The sequence below is a fragment of a genome, unplaced genomic scaffold, assembly GCF_019419815.1.
Source record: "Pyrus x bretschneideri cultivar Hongxiangsu unplaced genomic scaffold, Pyrus_bretschneideri_v1 Contig50, whole genome shotgun sequence".
Taxonomy (NCBI): domain Eukaryota; kingdom Viridiplantae; phylum Streptophyta; class Magnoliopsida; order Rosales; family Rosaceae; genus Pyrus; species Pyrus x bretschneideri.
The window spans coordinates 1408872-1427156 of record NW_025999788.1 but is presented as its reverse complement, the minus strand read 5'-3'; the positions used below and the strand labels follow the sequence as shown (position 1 = coordinate 1427156).

Genomic DNA, 18285 nt, shown 5'->3' with positions numbered 1-18285 from the left:
CAAGAACTTCCATGGTACATTGACTTAGTACACAGTAGAGTTACGAATTAATAATACAATGTTATGTGAAGAAAAATTTACTTATTATATTATATCCGATTCAATAATACAGTGTCATGTCAAAACTTAGTACACAGTAGAGTTACGAATCAATAATACAATGTTATGTGAAGAAAAAATTACTTATTATATTATATCCGATTCAATAATATAGTGTCATATCAAAAAAAACTTACTTGTAATACTCATAATAGTATAACATTATCTGCACACAACGCAATACTGACAGTATACTCGTGTCATAAAAATTCTTCGCTGAAACAAAACACCACGTGTCAAGTTGAATTGTATAGCTGTCGCTCTCATCTTAAGCCAATCTACCACGTACTGATACAAAACACGCTTATAAATGAAAGCAGGTCATCAGAACCGACTCATGCATTTCTCATGCGGTTCAGTCTGAACCCTAGATAGAGAGAAGTGAAAGAATGTCAAAGAGCAAGGACGACATAACGTATGCGACTTCGCAGGCGAGGCTTGATGAAGACGAAGCTGTGAGGACTGCGTACAAGCATGGGACTCCTCTTGAAGGAGGCAAGATTGCCGAGTCGGAGCCTGTCGATCTCTTCTCCAGTGCTCGTAACATTCCCAAGGCTCAGCCTCATGATGAAGATTCTAGCAATGATCGATCCCAGATGCAGCAGCATAAACCCGATCTCACGAAACGAGAAGGCGGCCCGGGATCTGCTGCTGATAGTGCTAAACTTCCCAAGAAAACTCCTCCTGCTCTTAGTACTAAGTAGATAGATGCATGTTTATTCCAATTTTTTTTTCTTTTATTTTCTCCTCATATTTTTCTGCATTCCTTTTGTTTTTGTTTTTATGTTTTAAGTTGTAAGCTCTTAATTTTTTTTTTAATGCATGAAGGCTCTTAATTTTTCCTTCCCTTTCTGAGCATGATTTTGGACTAAAAGGGAAAGAAAAACAAAAGGCTAAAGAAATGAAATTTTGAAGAGGATGAAATTGTCCAAGATTGGATATGAATATTTTTGGTAGACGTTTACTAGACCCATCCCATTATCTCATTTCTCCACCTACATTATAATCTCATCCACTATAAAAAATGAAAAAATTAAAATGTTCTTTCTTCACCCATTTTTATTCCTAAAATATCCTCGTTAGCACTCTCGTTCCGCTCTGAGCTTGTCTCTAAAATTATTGCACCAGTAAGAAATAATTTTAGAGAGCTCAGTGACAGACTTTGTACCATTTTTTTTTTTTTTTTCTACTGATCAAACTCGATATCTTTTTATAGAATACCCTTCCTCAGTTCTTCTTCCACACTTGTGTAAATATCAGCATCTATACATAAGCAACAAGTTCAAATTACATATCAATTCATGCTGACATCCATTGTTGAAACATCCAACCAAAACAAAAACATTAAATTTGAACTGGAGAGTAGCCGAAGAAAGCAGAGAAGAAGCAAACTCTGGTTGCCTGGTTTTTGGGTTCGTCTTCGTCTTCAAGATTTTTATGAGAATTAATTTGCAGAAAATATAGAAAATAGTGTGGAATCAGAGCGATTTCAAGTTGAGTAGCATTGGAATTTTATTAGGTGAGGGTTTAAGGATAGATAAATAGTTTGTGAACAGAGAGCTATATTTATATAAAGTCTTTATCGGTCATTTTACAAATAAGTAAATTTGTAATTAAAAATTTTATTAAAAAGTGAGTGGGAGGATAAGACACTGGGGTGAGAATAACACCATTCTTTTGATAAAGATCTTGGACAATTTTTTATAACCTACATTAACCAAGACCATGAATGAAATTGTTTTCCTACCGTATATAAATAAAATTTTGTAAATAGAATATAAAACGTTCCACAATATTGATACTTTGGAAACAATTTGACGACGTAAAATATGGGTTGAACTCATGGACGAAGCTAGAAATATATTTTTAGTGGGGGCTATTTCGAATGAGGAAATTAAATTAAAATTTTGATACAATGTTATTATTTTATTGTACAATATGATTTTGGGTAATTGGTGTTTTGAACAGTAAAATTATAAATCATTAGTTAATGGAAAAATTACCTTTCAAAATTAAATTAAAATTTTGGTACAATGTTATTATTTTATTGTACAACATGATTTTGGGTAACTGGTGTTTTGAACGGTAAAATTATAAATCGTTAGTTAATGGAAAAATTACATAATTCGGAAGCGTCAGAGGATATTTTGAGTTGAGTTTTGAATTGAGACTTGACTTATAGTTTTGTGGAAATAAAAAAAGTTGAGTGGGAGTTGCTGCCCTAAGTAGACATATGTTGTCTTCGTCCATGGTTGGACTTCCTTATTATGGATGAGGTTTATTGGTGTTTTTTATCCCAATGATAAGTTTGTGGAGTTGGTGATGGATGGTAAATTGGATTGGTGTATTTTATTTATTTACGGAGACCCACATCACTAGTATGTAATCCTTCGACAGAAGTAGGAAGGCTTCCTCTTCTATTTATAGGACCCTAGATGACGGTGTATTTTTTGTTTCTTTATTTTTCGTGATATTATTTTCAAGCAGCGTATTTTTTTAAAATTCACGTTAACGTTAATATTGTTAAGAGTAAAATTTAATTACATAATGCGAAAAGAATTCGGAGTCAACAGTTCTATTTTTACAATATGCCTTGTTGGGTGTACAAGTGACTGACTATTTTGTTTTGACCCCTGCAGATTAACCTATGTTTTGGCCTTGGTTTGGCTTCGTCTTAACCTTGCTATTACGAGTGCACGTCTAGAACAGTAATATTTTCTAGGGGACGCCAAATCATTTCGTAGGACAATTGTCTTCTGTGCTTCAATGAAAATCATTTCCCATAATCTTGGTGAATTATTTCTTCTTAATTAAATGCATCTTATTTTATGATAGTACGTGCATTCTTCTGACGAGTGAATGTACATATAATACTTACGTTATCTAGCATGTAAGTTTCATAATTCAAATTGTTCAAATTGACAAAGTGAATACTAAATAACATATTCATGGAATCGTTTAATTAACATTGTCAAAATTATGGTGTTTAAATGAATATAATATGCATCATCAGTTGTCCATTTATTGGATCATCATCAGATGATTAAAAGATTTTAAATTTGATTAATTTTTTGTCAACTTCGTTAGAATTTTGCCAAAATAAGTTATGTTAGAAGGACTATTGCTACAATTGGAGTCACTTAACTCATCAAAACGTGTATATATGATCATTTTCGTAAATTTCATCAAAATTTTATCAAAATGAATTATATTGGAATGATCATTGTTACAATTAGTTTAAAGTTGAGAAACCATTAATTTAATTGGGTTAAAATTGAAGAACAATTTTTGATTAAAATGAAGAGATCAGTGGTAATTAAATTTTAGATTTTAATTGGGGAAATAATATTGCTTAAAAAAAAAAAAAATGGGGAAGGTTTCTGGCCATGGCGGTAGCGGCAATTCCAGAAACATTTGAGGATCCAAATTCCAATTGGGCATCATCAAACCAAAGCTAGCTTTATCTGAAATTTGACGTAGACGAAGAGCCAGCACTCAGAGAGGAAGGAAAGATGAGACCTTCAATTTCAAAGCAGGGAACCGCAGACAATAGTAATAAGGGCCTCACCGGTCACACCTGCACCCTCCATCAGCGTCTCAATCATGCTCTCAACCTCGGCACCAGGTCGGTCTCCTATCCTTCAAATTTTTCTCTCTCTAGGGTTTTCTATGGAAGTTCAACCATTTCTTGATTTGGCTGGAATCAAGATTTTGGTTTTTGGATTTTGGATTTGATTGCAAGTGTTAGGAATCATTGGTAGAATTTTCCCCTTAAAAAACCCACTTCCAACTTCCAACTTACAACTAGGGAAGGGAAGCATGCACAAGATAAGAGCTCATAAACTAGGAGAGCCCAGAAATTTAATATTTTGTTTTAAATTGGATGTGAGGCATTTGAGTCCAAAGCGTAAAATCGTGTTGATCGGGGAATTACAATGTTAATGTGTTGATTCTTATAGCTAATTGACTAAGCAGTAGAATGTTCTTCCTGACCTGGCTTGTGTCTTGCAGAATTAATCACGACAAGGTGAAAAAATGGCAGTGTGTCGATATGGAGATACAAAGACATGTGCTCCAGTCAATAGCTTCATTTCTCGATTCTGTTTCTGGGGATACGCGGCACCATCCACTTGTGAAGGTATAATAATATCCATCTTTTTAAAATCTCCAAGGAGCAAACGATTTAGTCTTTTATTTGTTCAATTCATGCTGGCTGTTGTATTTAGTTTGATCATCAATTTTATTCGTATCACATTATTAGAGATGGAATATCGAAGCCCTGGTAAGAAAATTTTGGAGAAAACAAGTTGAGTGGAAGGTACTGTATTGGTGGTGACGGGTGCGCTATCTCTTGAAAATTCTGTTTCCTTACCAAGTTTTTGGAGGATACATTATGTTTCTTAAATTCTATAGAGCCACATCGTAATTTGTATCAGTTTTGAGCTGTATCTGATTGCACTTATACATATTCTCATCATTGTTTCCATCGATTTTCAGGCTTCAGTTGCTGACATTGTTGGCGCATTGGTTTGGATGCTTCAATCTGACAATGGATCCATGTTGAGGATGGCAGCGGATGTGACAGTAAAATTAGTCAGTATTTTCCCCAAATCAGTACTGCAGCTTTATGTGTTAGAGCTTGTTAATCCTTTGTCATCTTTGTTATCTTCGCACCAAACAGAAGTTGCTATTTTATCTGCCACAGCATTGAATCTTATTCTTTCAAACCTCAGTACCAAGAGTGAGAAAGAAGTTTGGGAAATTCTTAGGAAAACAGAAAGTGTATCTCAAGTTGTCAGTAACTTACGGTTTTTTCCTGGATGTACAAAGACATTGAAATATTTCCAACAGATGGCTCTACTTTTGAGTACAATACTATGGTGGTGGCCGTCATCCAGGTTTTCTGTTTGGAGTGATACTAAACTGATGAATGGCTTAAATGAAATGTTAAAGCTAGATATTGATGAAAAAGTTGCAGTTTTGAAGTTGTATTCTTCTTTAGGTATTAAACTTTTAATCATGAAAAGTAATTTTTATGTTTAAATTTTATTTATTAGCTTATATTCTATAGACTGTTTGGATTAAGCTTCTGTTACTTTTTTCAGCTTTATGTGGTATTGGGGCCAAAAAAGTATTGGAAAGTGGAGAGGTCCTCGGACAGATGTTGCAATGCATGGACAACTTTCATCCACACTCAGTTCGCATTGAAGGATTCAAGTTAGCCCAGTGCCTAGTGGTGTTAGTTCTATCTTGGTCTCCTTATAAGATATCCTGTTGCAATAGTTAAAGGGTCATAACAATGTTTTAACTCTATTGTCTTTCAACGGTTTTTGTTTCAGATAAATGAAGAAATATGCGTACAAATGATGAGCTTAGGTTGCAAACCTATCATCAAAGTCATAATTTCTGGAATGAGTGAGTGGAACTCACATTCTAGAAAGGTCAGCAATGACCAGATGTCTTTGCTAGAGGAGGCATGTCGTTTGGCTCTGATAACTCGTTGGGAAGGGGAGCATCACATTTATATGTGGAAACAAGGGATTGACAAAATCCTTCTTGATCTTCTCCTTGAAAATTTTCACAACCAACCATACAAATGTTCCATGTCATTGGATGAGCAAATGGTTATTGCCAAGGAGGGTCTCAATGCCAATTATCTTCTTGTTCTGAGGAGTTATATCTGGGATATTCTCGGATGGCTTGCAATACATTGTGGGGAGGATTTCAACCCTGAAAGGGAAATCTATATTAACATCCTCATCACATGTGCATGGTAAGTCTCATCCTGAAAAAAAACCCTACTCATTTTCCAGACTTTTAATTAAAAAGAATTTGTCATCCTGCAGGTACCATTTTAGTTAATGTCTTATATATGGTTGTTAATTTTCTGATTTTGCATTCTTTGTATTCTCTGACAGTTTGACCTTTGTTGATGCAATTCAAAAGTGGCATAAAATATATGAAAATGATATTGCTGGTGCCTTCAGACGTGAATCGGCTACAAGGGCAGTTTCAATGATGATTTATTCACCCTGCAAATACATTGCGTCCAAGACCAGATTCATATTGTCCGAAATACTAGGACTAGATGGAGGGGAATATTTGAAAACCTTACTGCGTTTCCTAAATAATTTGTCATCTGGGAATTATTTTGGAGTTCCAGATAAACTCCAAATTATTGTTTATTTAATGGGATTAGCATGCTATTCAGCTTTGCCACAGTACCAAGTCTGGGGTAAAAAATGTGTAAAAACATTATTGGCTTTTATCAGGTGGTGCTTAACTAATAATTTCCATTTAGAAAGATCAAGCTTTGCTCCTCATCTGCATAATCCATTCCATGAGAGGATTTGCTGTTGGGTTTCTGCAGAAGACTGGGAAGGCAAAGACATTCTTTTGTTTTACAGTTTGTGGGGGCTGGCTGAGTGGATACAGCATTGGGGATGCTTAGGAAATAACCTAGACAAAACTTCTGGTGAGATGAGAAATATAGAAGGTCAACTTGTTAGTGAACTTCAGGATATCTGTAACAACAGTTGTACTCCTGGAGTGCAATGTTATGCTGCATATGTTCTTAGTTATTTTGGATATTATGGTTTTCCAAATAAACTTGGGAAAAAAATTGGCAAGGCACTTACTGAGAAGGATTATGCTGATATACAACTCATTCTTGCAAATGGAGAGTGTTTGAGGGTCCATGGTGTTGTGCTTGCAACTCAATGTCCGTCATTGTTGCCTTCTGAACTGCTGCTTCCCAGCGAGGTAACATGTGAGGAATCTTCGGTGACATGCTCTATGGAAATTTGTAAAAAGTTCTGTAAAGACATAAGGTTATCTGCTCATGTTGATCACCAAGCGTTGGTTGTGTTGTTGGAATATATCTACTTGGGATATCTACAAGCAGGACAAGAACTTGTAAAGAAGTTGAGGACTCTTGCCAAACGTTGTAATCTAGTGTCTTTGTTACGGATGCTTTATAGGAAACGTCCCAAGTGGGGCTCTGCTCACCCCAGCCTTGATCTTAGTGCGGCTCTTCATCCGTCTGGGTGTCATTTCTCGTATGGTTTCCTACTTTAATATCTATTTTTGGCTGCATCACTTTCCTACTTTAATATCTGTGTTTTGCTGCATCACATTCACACAACAATTTTAACCCCTTTGTATATGTAGTTTGTTTCACATTTGTGTCTCCGTTAGAAAGAGTGCATTTACTGTGGTTCATATCGGAATCTCAGTATATCTTGATGTTGTTATCTAAATATAAGGCTGTATTGGTTTGACAATACAGGGGAAACTGTGCAGTCAAGCCAGTTAAACATTTCAGTTGCTCTATTGTGTATGCATATTTATTGATTGAAATATCACTACAGACTGTCAATACACATTCTAAGAAGCTAAAGGCCTGTATGGTAAAGTTGGTTTTGTGTTGGGAGAGGGGAGAAGGAGATGAGAGATGTCAGTGAGTAGGGGGGGAGAATATAGATGGTGGTTTTAACTTGAAACAGTTTGAAATGGTATTTAGTTGCAATGATTTTTATCTGCTCTCACTCTTTTCCTCCTTAACTCAATCGTCTCTCATCCTTACTCTTTTTTTTTTATTTTGAGAAGAAACAAAAGAATTTTATATAAAAGAGAGAATTTACACAAGTGGAAAAGAGTTCCACCTGGAACCGGGAGTAAGTAGCAAGGACCTTTAAGGTAATGCTGATTAAACAATGGTAGTCTCATCCTTACTCTGAAAAACAGAAAGAAAATGTACATGTGTGTATATATACCTATATACAAGGAATTAATAAACGATCTGTAGAGTATTTTGAATGGTTTTAGATTACCCAACATCGGCATTATTTTTCCAAGTCCCGTCTAAAGGTTCTCTTATTGGGTTGAGGATTTTCATGTATATTATGATTGACTGGATTATAAACAAGTTTTTAGTAGTTCACATATTTTGCATTCCAACTTCATGCTACTAGTTGGTTTTCCAAATTTCCAATTCATGTTAGTAATATTTGTTTGGTTTTGGTTTCGGTTTCAGAGATGTCATCTTAGAAGCTAAGACAACTGAGCTTTTGGGCTGGACATGTGGTATTTGCTCTCGCTTGGTGCCACATATGCACATTCACAAAGTTATATTGTCATCAAGTTGTGATTATTTGCGGGCCTTGTTACAGTCAGGAATGCAAGAGAGGTGCTTGCAATTCTCTTTCTATATACACAACATAGATATACACACATCCTCTTATTGAAAGCAATAAACTGTATAGTTTATTTAATGTACTGCAAAATTTATATTGTTAACTTGTATGAAGAGGTTTTGAAAAGTGGTTCCTCAAATTGGCTTATGGTAAAAGTGATTTCCAGCAGTTATTGTCATCTTTTTTGGGATGTGATGCTCTTGTAATAAAAATGCGGTGGTATTATAATTGGTGTCGCATGTCAAATTGTTCATATTGGTATACGCATCCATAATGAACTTCCATTGCTTCAAACAATTTTAAATGTTGTTAGATAGCATGCTATTAAATGTTAACCATCTTTTCATTGAAACTGTTTATAGATTGTCAGGCTTATCCTGTTACCTTTTTCTCAAGGAAGGAAAGGTAGTCAATAGGAAATAATAAAAAATGATTTGTTATCTTTGTTAAAGCAAATAGTTTGAAGATGAGAAGTATGATGTTAACCAGATTCTGTGGCTACTGTTTACTCTTATTATGGGAGACATTGGCCTTCTTTTGCGTTTGCATATCTGGGTATTTAAGTGCAACAACATCAGTGGCGGTGCTTGTTTTTACTTTGTACATTCTGTCACGGTTTGGGTGGGATGGTGCAAAGGTGATGCCTTGGTTTTTGATTCTTTATAAATTAGTTTCACATCTGAAGTGCAATTATCATTGATTTACTTTGCAAATTTTGGCATTTTGGATGCTAGTTTATTCAATCACTTCTATCGTAAGTATAACATATCCTTTTCTTTTTATCGGTTTTTCTTTTGCATACTTGTTGCAATATATCAGAATGATACTCTCCCTTAAATGTTTTTTTTACACTTGCAGCCATTCACAAACCATAAAGAGCTCTATTAGTTGGGAAGCAATGGTTAAACTAGTCAACTGCTTCTATTGTGGTACGCTGCCAAAGCCACCCTCTGGATGTTTATGGGATAATATGGACACCGAAGAAAAGTTACATGAGCTGCAGCCATATGTAGAGCTCTGTTGGCTTTCTGAGTTCTGGCTCATGGAAGATATTCAAACAGCATGCTTCGATGTGATCATATCAACTCTCGGTTCTGCCAAAGAGTTGTCTATTAAGATACTTCAAATTGCTGCCAATTTTTCTCTGTGGAAGTTGGCCGAAGTTGCAGCAACTTATGCAGCCCCTTTATATCGCCAACTGTGTGATTCTGGTGAACTTGACGCACTTGATGAAGTGCTGGTTGAGATGATTCGTGTAGCCTCTGTTCATCTCTCTCAACAGGGTGGTAATCAATGTTGATTTTATTTCTACGTAGATGATTGAAAATATATGAAAATGTGAACTAGACTACTTTTGGAGAGTTTGTTTTGCAACCAAATGCTAATTCTGCCAATTTTCTGATGCTCTCTTTTCAAAAAAGATTTTGTAGATTTAGAGCATGGGCACCGTCTCTTTTTGACGTAAGGTATTGGCTGCTTGAGTTGTACAGTTTTATTTTTCTTTGTTTTGTATGTTCATATGTGGGGAGGAGTGCTGGGGAGGGGGATGGCGATAGTCAGAGAACAGTTGTAGATATTTCTTTCTTTTGTCTCAGCCAAATTAGGGTCAAAGTAAAACGGTATTTTGAATCCTTCAAATGTATTGCTTTGTGTTTCATAATGTCAGCATGTCACCTAGCATGTTTACTCCTCCACATTTCTCTGTTACTAATGCATATATCTCGAGCAGGCTAGCAGAGTTGACAAAATGCCTAAAATTAACAGTCTACCATCTACAACGCAGAGGTTGTTCCTTTGCACTAGGGAAGAAGCGTGGCTGTAGAGGATGGATCTCCATAGTAGGAACTTCACCATTCAGCCGTGATTATTTTCCAGTCGCTCTTCCAAGTTCAGTATTTTCTCTTTCATGCAAAACAGATAATTACTGGAGAACAGTTATGAGAAACAATAATGATCTTCCACCTTCCTTTCATGCAGGCATTATCATTGCTCTTGAAGGGAAATTAGTTTAGCTCGAGTCAAATTGCAGCTCTCAGGAATCCAGATTCCTGACCATCATTTTTTGGCAGGTTGAAGCTCAATCTTAGTAACACTTCTGTTGTATTTTTGATTTTTGGAGGGTATTTGTAGAGATGTAGATTTTAGAGCTTTTGAAAAAACGCAAACTATCTTGGTCAATTTATTTCAAGTAATCTGTGAGTTATTACAACTGAAAACCCTCAATCTTGTTTTGATAATATAACATAGACAAATCCATTAAAACACAGATTCAAATTTCAATTAGTTCACTTGAATATCTACTAGAACAAGGTAATTATTTTAAGTAGTAAACACTGTTAAAATTGGTACATATTCTTGACAATTTGTCCGTATTTTTAGTTATCCCACATAAACGTTCTGATTTTTCCTTCCTGCTCAACGCTCTTCAAAAATGAGGTTTAATTAATTCATTCGATGTCAATGGTGATCCTCACTTTAGTGCTGACACAGAGTCCCACTACTTTGATGACAAACTTAATTTTGTAGTTGCAATTGAAAAGGTTAAGACATTTAGTTTTCATCAGTTAATGATATGACGAAGATCGTTGTTGAGATTTCTAATTCTCTTATAGCATTGATTTTACTTGTCATTACACTCATTGTCAACTATCTGGTGTTAGTTTTTCAATCTTTTGCCGCATTATAAAATCAGATTTGGTTTGATAAAATTCTGCTTTGTAACTGTCCAGCTTTTCAGCAATATTGTATGCACAGTGTGCATGTGATACATTGTCATTAGAGCTCTCTTTCCTGCAGGTGTCATCACTGCTTTTGAAGTGAAATTAGCGTAGCTCGAGTAGGATTGCAGCTCTCCGGAATCAGAATCATGACTATCATTTCTTGGCAGGTTGAAGCTCACAATCTCAATAACACTGTTTTAGAACTGTTTCATTAGGTGATTTTTATTGAAATGTAGATTTTGGAGGTTTTGAAATGAAAATTGTCTTGGTCATTTTGTTATCTATTTTCTAGGACATAATATAGAGAAACGCATTAAAATACATATTCAATTACTTAGTTTAAAAAAAACTAGAACAAGCTAATTATTTTAAACACAAATCACTATTAAAATTGGTAAACAATGTTGACAATTTATCCATATCTCTAGTTATTATCCCACATAAATATTCTGATTTTTAATCCCGGTTTCACTGTCTTTATGATTGAAAAACGAGGGTCTTCATAATTCCAGGCCAAGTTACTTTGAAATCAATGGTAATCCTCACATTAATGTTGACATAGGTCTCAGAGTTACTCTACTATTAAGATGACAAACTCTAATTTTGTGTGTGAGAAAATGAATAGGTTAATCGCTCAGTTTTTCATCAGTTGATATAGTGAAAGAGCTTTGATAATTCTTTTGTAACATTGATTTTAATTGTTTTATGCTTTTAAAGGAGGGCAAGCCTTGGCGCAATGGAAAGTCAACTCCTTTGTCACCAAAAGGTCAGGGGTTTGTTGTGGAAACAGCCTCTTTGCAAAGCAAGGGTATAGCTGCGTACGGTAGACATTTCTCCCATGACCGTCACTAAGCAAGGAGCCTGGTTGGTTTGGGGTTGCTCCTTATGCTTTCATTTAAAGCATTAGATCCAGTTTGATAAAGTTCTTTGATTTTTGACGCTCGCATATCCCCCGTGCTCCCAAATCTCCCATATCTGTGCTTCATAGTCAGGGTGGGGAATGGAAAACAGATGGCGTACAGATTGATCCTAATGGAATGGAAAAACTTTGGGAAGGGAAGTCTTCACCATCATGACAGGAGCGAAGGAAGAAAATATAGGAAAGAGGAAGAAGTAGGACTGAACCTGGCCTGATGCCGTACTAACTTGAAAATATGGCAAGAGTACAAATTGCAGAATGGGCAAACAATCAGTCAGCAGCCAGGAAATCAAATGGCAGGGGAGACACAAATGAGGAGTTGAGCAGGTCTGGATGCACAAAGCCAAATCTTCCAAGAACTTGATTATCTGCAAAATTTAAAGCCCTCTGCATCCCATTCCAACAAGCTTCCCAAGTGTAGGCAGAGCTGTGTGCCCGTTGCATGGTTGACACCCAGTGAAGTGCGTGGTAAAAGGCCTTCTGAGATCATCTTCCCAGTATCCCTTATCCTTCACATGTTGGTCTCTCATAGTTCCATAGAACTGGCTCACTTTCTCCGCATGTCTCCTCCTTAACATGTCCACCTCTCTTTCGATCTCCATGTATCGTTTGGTAATGGTGTCAAGACCATCCACTATTAACAACCAGTATCCGTGTTGGTGGTAATCATCTTCCACGTAAGTCTTGTTTGCCCATCTTTCTTGCTGTGTTATTAGAAGATAAATCAGACCCGATTGATCATCTGAATTTGAAATTTGCTTGCCTTTGATCAATGAATTTTGCATCTGCGCCCATCTTTCGTAGTCTGGGGTCTGTGGCCCTATGGTGATCCATGCCTCTATGAGGTTCATGGACCACTGGCAGTTGCGTATCAGGAACACTCCGGTGTTGATACTCATCCAGCTGTGCTTGTCATATATCTCATGCCACCACCCATGCACAACTAGGTTGTGATTTTTGTATCTCTCTAGTGGGAGATTGAAGTCCATGTCTGTGACAATCGCATTTGAGTCCACCCACCACATCCACTCCGCCTCAGGATGAGCCAGCATGGCAGCACGGAGAGTTGGTAATTTGGCCCAGGCGCCAGTCACTTTTGGATGGAATGCCAGATTGTTGTAGAAGATTTCATAGCCGTGGAGTCTGCAATAGTCTACTTTGTTCTTGAAAAACCGAAGCAGCAAATGATCACCAACTGGGTTACTGCATGCTGTGCTCTGAGACCCCATCACAAGAAGAACCCGATCACTTACACTAGCGGAGAAAGGACAGTGATGCAGCAGCCACTTCTTGCGCTTCTCATCCCAGTCTTCCACAGGTTAGCCCAATCAAGTAGCTGAAGTTTGAATCATCATAGAATGTAGGCTCAGCTGGGTCATATCCTGAATCAAGGCCGTGGGCAAGTTTGCTCCAGGTGATGGTTTTGTCGAAGTTTGTGTCCGGGAGGAGAGCCTAACCCAAGGACAGAGCCAATGCCGCTCCTGCGGCAAATAGGAACCCGCGAGCAATAAAACCGTGGAGAACTAAGCGTCTAGGTGGAGCGTACTTTGGTGAACCCATCTCCAAGAAAGGTACAAGGGTGTCTCTGTGCCTTAGTGTTTGCTTATCTGTGCAAAGCTTAAAATTTTAAGTACTTACATAGCAGACTGTTTTTGTACCCGAAAACTACTTTAGTAGCATCATTTCTTGAACGCCGAGGAATCGAATTTCGAATGACAATCTTGCTCGATTTACCCAAAGTAGAGGTAAATCCAAATTACTAGGTACAAGCATTATGTGATGAGAAAGCTCAATTTAGGTGACTTCAATATAACCAATTAAACAGGTACAACTAAAAAGTATACATTAGTACCCATTTAACATAAGCACATACCGAGAGATTTCTTAGTATGTCAGAAACAGGAACACCAAAATTATAAAATTGGTTGGAAACTTGAAGAAAAAAAATATTCCAACCAATTGTATTATGATTTATGACACTTGGTGTAGCGGCGTATTTTTGGCACACTAAAAAATTTCTTCTGTATATCAGGTACCAGACTGACTGAAGGTACATCCGCCACCCAACTTTTTAAGTTTTCTGGTGCACACCTAATTCATAGGTTGGGCTATGTCTTTGAGGTAAGGTTAAAGAACGTGTTGATCCTCACCGACTCCAGCAAGTATGGTTGGCTTTGAGTTTGTGTATTCAATCTGCATATTGTCTTATACAATTTGTGTTCATTGCGTGGGGAAGACCCTGCTATGGTAGGGTTTGTGCTTTTATTACCACATTTTGTGCCCTAATTTGTGCAATAAAAGTTATAGTTCATTAACAAGAAAGGGTGGATTTGGTTAGTATTTAACAATGCATTGAAGTTTCATTGCAACATTGTTGAACTGCATAACTGGTGTGTCAGGGTTGGGTTAATACATGAGTGGAGTGGAAAATGTAGTTAAGGAGTAGTTGTCAATTTAGGACCCCAGAGTGTAGGACTCTTCGCCTTTTAAGGTTTGAGAGAGGATGCAAACTAGGACATAAATAAAGCACCGAGTTGAACTCTTCTTTGATGTCAAGTTAACAACTATGAATAATTATCAGCCTTCGGGAAAAGGCAGAAAAAATAAAAACTATCATAGAACATACAATGCCCGGATTATTTTATTCAACTCCTAAATCATAAATCGTCTTTACTCTGAGATACTGTATTATCGTCTAACTCGAGTGTGAACTGCCTTAGGACCTAATGGAAAACACTCTGGGGTTTCGATGCCTTTGGGGGCCTTTGTGAAGGTGGCAATATGATGAGTTGCTTTCGCTTGTTGAACCCTAGCGGCTATGCATGGCATGCATTTCAATGGGTAATGTGTCACGGATTTGACATGAGGTTGGAGCTTAGTATCATTTTCCTCACCAATTAGGGCTGCTTTAGCGACGGAATTGGTGGTGGGCGACTGTTCCAGTTTGGAGACCTGGCATGACAACGAAATTTATAGGGTCCGTCAACTTTGTAGTCTTTTGACTCTTAGCATGCAAGCGAGCCACGCGAGCGTGTCAAGCTCCACTAATTAAGGCCCTTCAAAATATCATGTTTCATGGGTAGTATGATCAACTACGCTATATGAAGAAAAAAGATATAGTCAAAATTTGGAAGATGGGAAAAGCGCACTTTTCTATTTCCAACTTTATATTTCTAATTTTTATCTTTTAATTAAGGAATTGTTGTTGGCAATCTAAAAATCTCATTTTACACTTCTAACTTTCTATATTTGGAAAGAAAAATACACTTATGAGAGGTGTAGAATGAGATTTTTGGAGTGCCAATAACACTTCCCTTTAATTATAAATATCCGAAATATTCTTCAATCTGGACGTTCATAACGAATTATTATCAAACACAAGAGGTGGACCAAAACAAGAGATATGGGGTGTTTTGTATGAACGGACAGACGATCGCACCCAAGAATTTCTTCAATGAGAATGTTGTTTGTGTGGGATTTATTTGATATGAGAGAAATACAAGGAAAGAAGCTTGCGTTTTATATCATTTTTCTTGCAAGTTATACTTTAAGCATTTTGGAGCAAATTAGACTATTAATTTGGGGGTAATACGAAAGAGACTAAATTTTTAAATTAAATTTGCAAATTTAAAAACCAAATGACATGGTAGTTAATGATTGAATTATTACTTTAGTATTAATTAACGTACTTATTTCCTCTTGATGACGCATAATTTGATTTACAAATTTAGTTTTCCTAGCATTATCGTTAATTTGTTGTAATCATGGAAATCGTTTTGCGGCACCAATTCAAGAAGGCACAATTCTCATCATAATTTACACTATAAAATTCTTTACTCACAAATTCAGTCTTTTAAGAGAAAAGAAAGAAGAGAAATATTAGGTTAATACAAAGAGCATCAAAGACTTACTGTAAATTATATAGGTGGGAATGAAGACTAAACACATGCTTAAATTTCAAGAAATGTGTCTGTTTAATCTAAAACGTTGCTTAAAATCCAACTTTCCAACATAATCCATAAGAGCATCGAAGCGCAATCAGACTCAAGAGGAGAGAGACTTTCCTACACCGCCGGCCATGCCCTAGACCAAAAGCGCGGTGCCGGCGTACTCAAGTCCTCCACAGAGAGGCTCTCTTGTTACATATTTACACATTCTATTAAAAGCAAAAGGCACAAACTGCAGAATTACACACTAATTAAACAAAGGAAAACCAATAAACTCAAGCATCTGGGAAATCAAATGGCAAAGGAGAAACCCAAGAAGAATTGAGTAGGTCTGGATGAACAAACCCAAATCTTCGAAGCACTTGATTATCTGCAAAATTCAAAGCTTTTTGCATCCCATTCCAACAAGCCTCCCAAGTGTACATTCCATTGTGCTCTCCACTGCAGGGCTCACACCCTGTGAAATGCGTCACAAATGGCCTCCTCTTATTCTCTCTCCAAATCCCGTTCTCTCTCATGTACTTTTCTCTCATTTGACCATAAAACAAGCTGACCTTCTCTGCATGCCTCCTCCTCAGCAAATCCACCTCCCTGTCAATCTCCATGTACCCTTTGCTTATCCCATCAAGCCCGTCCACTATCCCCAGCCAGTACCCATGCAAGTTGTACTCGCTCTCTAAGTAAATCTTATCCGCCCATTTCGACTTCTCCTTTATCAAGAGATAAATCAGAGCCGACTGATCGTCAGAGCCTGGATACGCTTTGTCCTTGATCAAGGACTTTTGGATCTTCCCCCAGTTTTTGGGATCGGGACCCTGTGGGCCCATGCTGGCCCACTTATCGAGCAAGTTCAGTGACCACTGACAGTTTCTTATCAACAAAACCCCAGCGTTGAGGCTCGTCCAGCTCTTGTGCTCATACAGCATGTTCCACCACCCATGCACGACCAAGTTGTGGTCTTTGTACTTCTCCAACGGAAGCTTGAACTCCATGTCGGTGAGAACCGCGTCTGAGTCGACCCACCAGATCCACTCAGACTCGGGATGGGCCAACATAGCAGCTCTCAGAAGCGGATATTTGGCCCAGAACCCAGTACCCTTGGGATCCAGCAAAACATTGTTGTAAAATATGTCGAGCCCATGAATCCTACAGTAATCAACTTTGTTCTTGAAGAGCCTCAGCTGCAAGTGGTCCCCAACTGGGTTTTTGCACACTGTGGGCTGCGACCCAGTCACGAGAAGAACTCTGTTGTCCACGGCGGCTCCGGCAGCGAATGAAGGGTGGAGCTTCAGCCACTCTCTGCGCTTGGAGTCCCAATCCTTCACTGGCTCCCCAAACGCGTAGCTGAGATTTTCGTCGTCGTAGAACGTGGGCTCCGGCGGGTCGGAGCGCAAGTCGGGTCCGCAGGGCCCCGCGTTCCATGTGATGATGTTGTCGAAGCTTATGGTGGTGGGGTTTATGAAGGTGAGGAGAGCCCAGACAACAGAGAGAGCCAACGATGCACCTCCGACGAAGAGAAAGCCATCTGCTATTAGGGAAGGGGCTTTGTGGAGAACGGAGCGTTTTGGTGATGGTTGGAAGAGAGAAAATTCTGAGGAACCCATTTTTTAAGAGAAAGAGTAGTGAAAGTAGTGGGAACTGGGAAGTGGCAGCTTGCCTAAATCTGTTTTGTTCTTAGAGCAGAGTGTAAGTAGGAAGAAGCATTAATACCAAAGTCTTTGTTGGGTGCTAAAGTACTTCACATTGAGAAACTATTCTCTTCTACTAGAAGATAGAGACTCACATGGCATAGCATGTATATGAATTTCTAAGGAGACTTTTCAAGTCTTCATGGATTTTCTCACCTAAGAGTTTATCGTTAACTCTCGTGTTAACATTATAAAATATTATGCTAAAAACATGAGATATCACAGAATTTGAGGAGAGTTTCACTCTTGAGAAAGTTTTCTTAGCATTTTTTTAACATGCATGTATTATAACACGTGAATTGGTTATTATTACTGTATCAAGTATTAATTTACCATTCATCATCAAGTAATATGTGTTTTAGTTAAAACTTAAATTACTTTGTTGTGTTCTAGTGTCGTACCATAATTTTTCGTTCAAGAATATGAACAAATTGAACCGGTAAAATATCTTTTGAATGAATTACTTTTTCATGTGTCAAATTACGTAAAGAGTCAATTAGGTCGACTATTAATGCATATCACGTTCCGGTGTTATAGTACCATACAATAAAGTTTCATTTTAGGTCGATCTTAACACGTGGAAAGAATTCAGTTACTGGCTTTCGTGAGTTAATAATCTTTAGTCTAAAGTTGAATAAACTTGGGTGGAGTATTCTAATCCATTAATTAATTAATGGAATTACATACTTTGTTGGCTTAATTGCTCAATCTCTTTTT

General features: G+C 37.4%; 3 protein-coding genes and 1 pseudogene across 9 annotated transcripts; 2 read left to right on the top strand and 2 right to left on the bottom strand.

Moving 5' to 3' along the window:
- Window positions 1-455: 455 nt before the first annotated feature.
- Window positions 456-851, top strand: LOC103951988 (SEED MATURATION PROTEIN 1). Its single transcript, XM_009363499.3, has one exon. It carries the CDS (start codon window positions 489-491, stop codon window positions 801-803), a length of 315 nt encoding a protein of 104 aa, XP_009361774.2. The 5' UTR covers window positions 456-488; the 3' UTR covers window positions 804-851.
- A 2607-nt stretch (window positions 852-3458) lies between these two features.
- Window positions 3459-14278, top strand: LOC103951989 (BTB/POZ domain-containing protein At1g04390). 7 transcript variants are annotated; one of them, XM_048569801.1, is made up of 12 exons: window positions 3459-3724; window positions 4111-4237; window positions 4597-5101; window positions 5205-5335; window positions 5439-5872; window positions 6018-7157; window positions 8135-8287; window positions 9153-9580; window positions 9716-9760; window positions 10024-10048; window positions 13280-13504; window positions 13966-14278. In XM_048569801.1, exons 1-9 carry the CDS (start codon window positions 3612-3614, stop codon window positions 9757-9759), a joined length of 3075 nt encoding a protein of 1024 aa, XP_048425758.1. In that variant the 5' UTR covers window positions 3459-3611; the 3' UTR covers window position 9760; window positions 10024-10048; window positions 13280-13504; window positions 13966-14278. The 7 variants fall into 7 exon arrangements, with proteins under 7 accessions (XP_048425758.1, XP_048425762.1, XP_048425761.1 ...); XM_048569805.1 differs by lacking the exons at window positions 9716-9760; window positions 10024-10048; window positions 13280-13504; window positions 13966-14278 and adding exons at window positions 10078-10182; window positions 10272-10363; window positions 11091-11181; window positions 11732-13227 and having other exon boundaries at window positions 9153-9577; XM_048569804.1 differs by lacking the exons at window positions 9716-9760; window positions 10024-10048; window positions 13280-13504; window positions 13966-14278 and adding exons at window positions 10078-10182; window positions 10272-10363; window positions 11091-11181; window positions 11732-13227.
- On the bottom strand, window positions 12204-13255 carry LOC125470558 (annotated as a pseudogene).
- A 1612-nt stretch (window positions 14279-15890) lies between the features above and the next one.
- Window positions 15891-17563, bottom strand: LOC103951990 (glycosyltransferase 6). Its single transcript, XM_048569921.1, has one exon. It carries the CDS (start codon window positions 17482-17484, stop codon window positions 16156-16158), a length of 1329 nt encoding a protein of 442 aa, XP_048425878.1. The 5' UTR covers window positions 17485-17563; the 3' UTR covers window positions 15891-16155.
- Window positions 17564-18285: the final 722 nt, after the last annotated feature.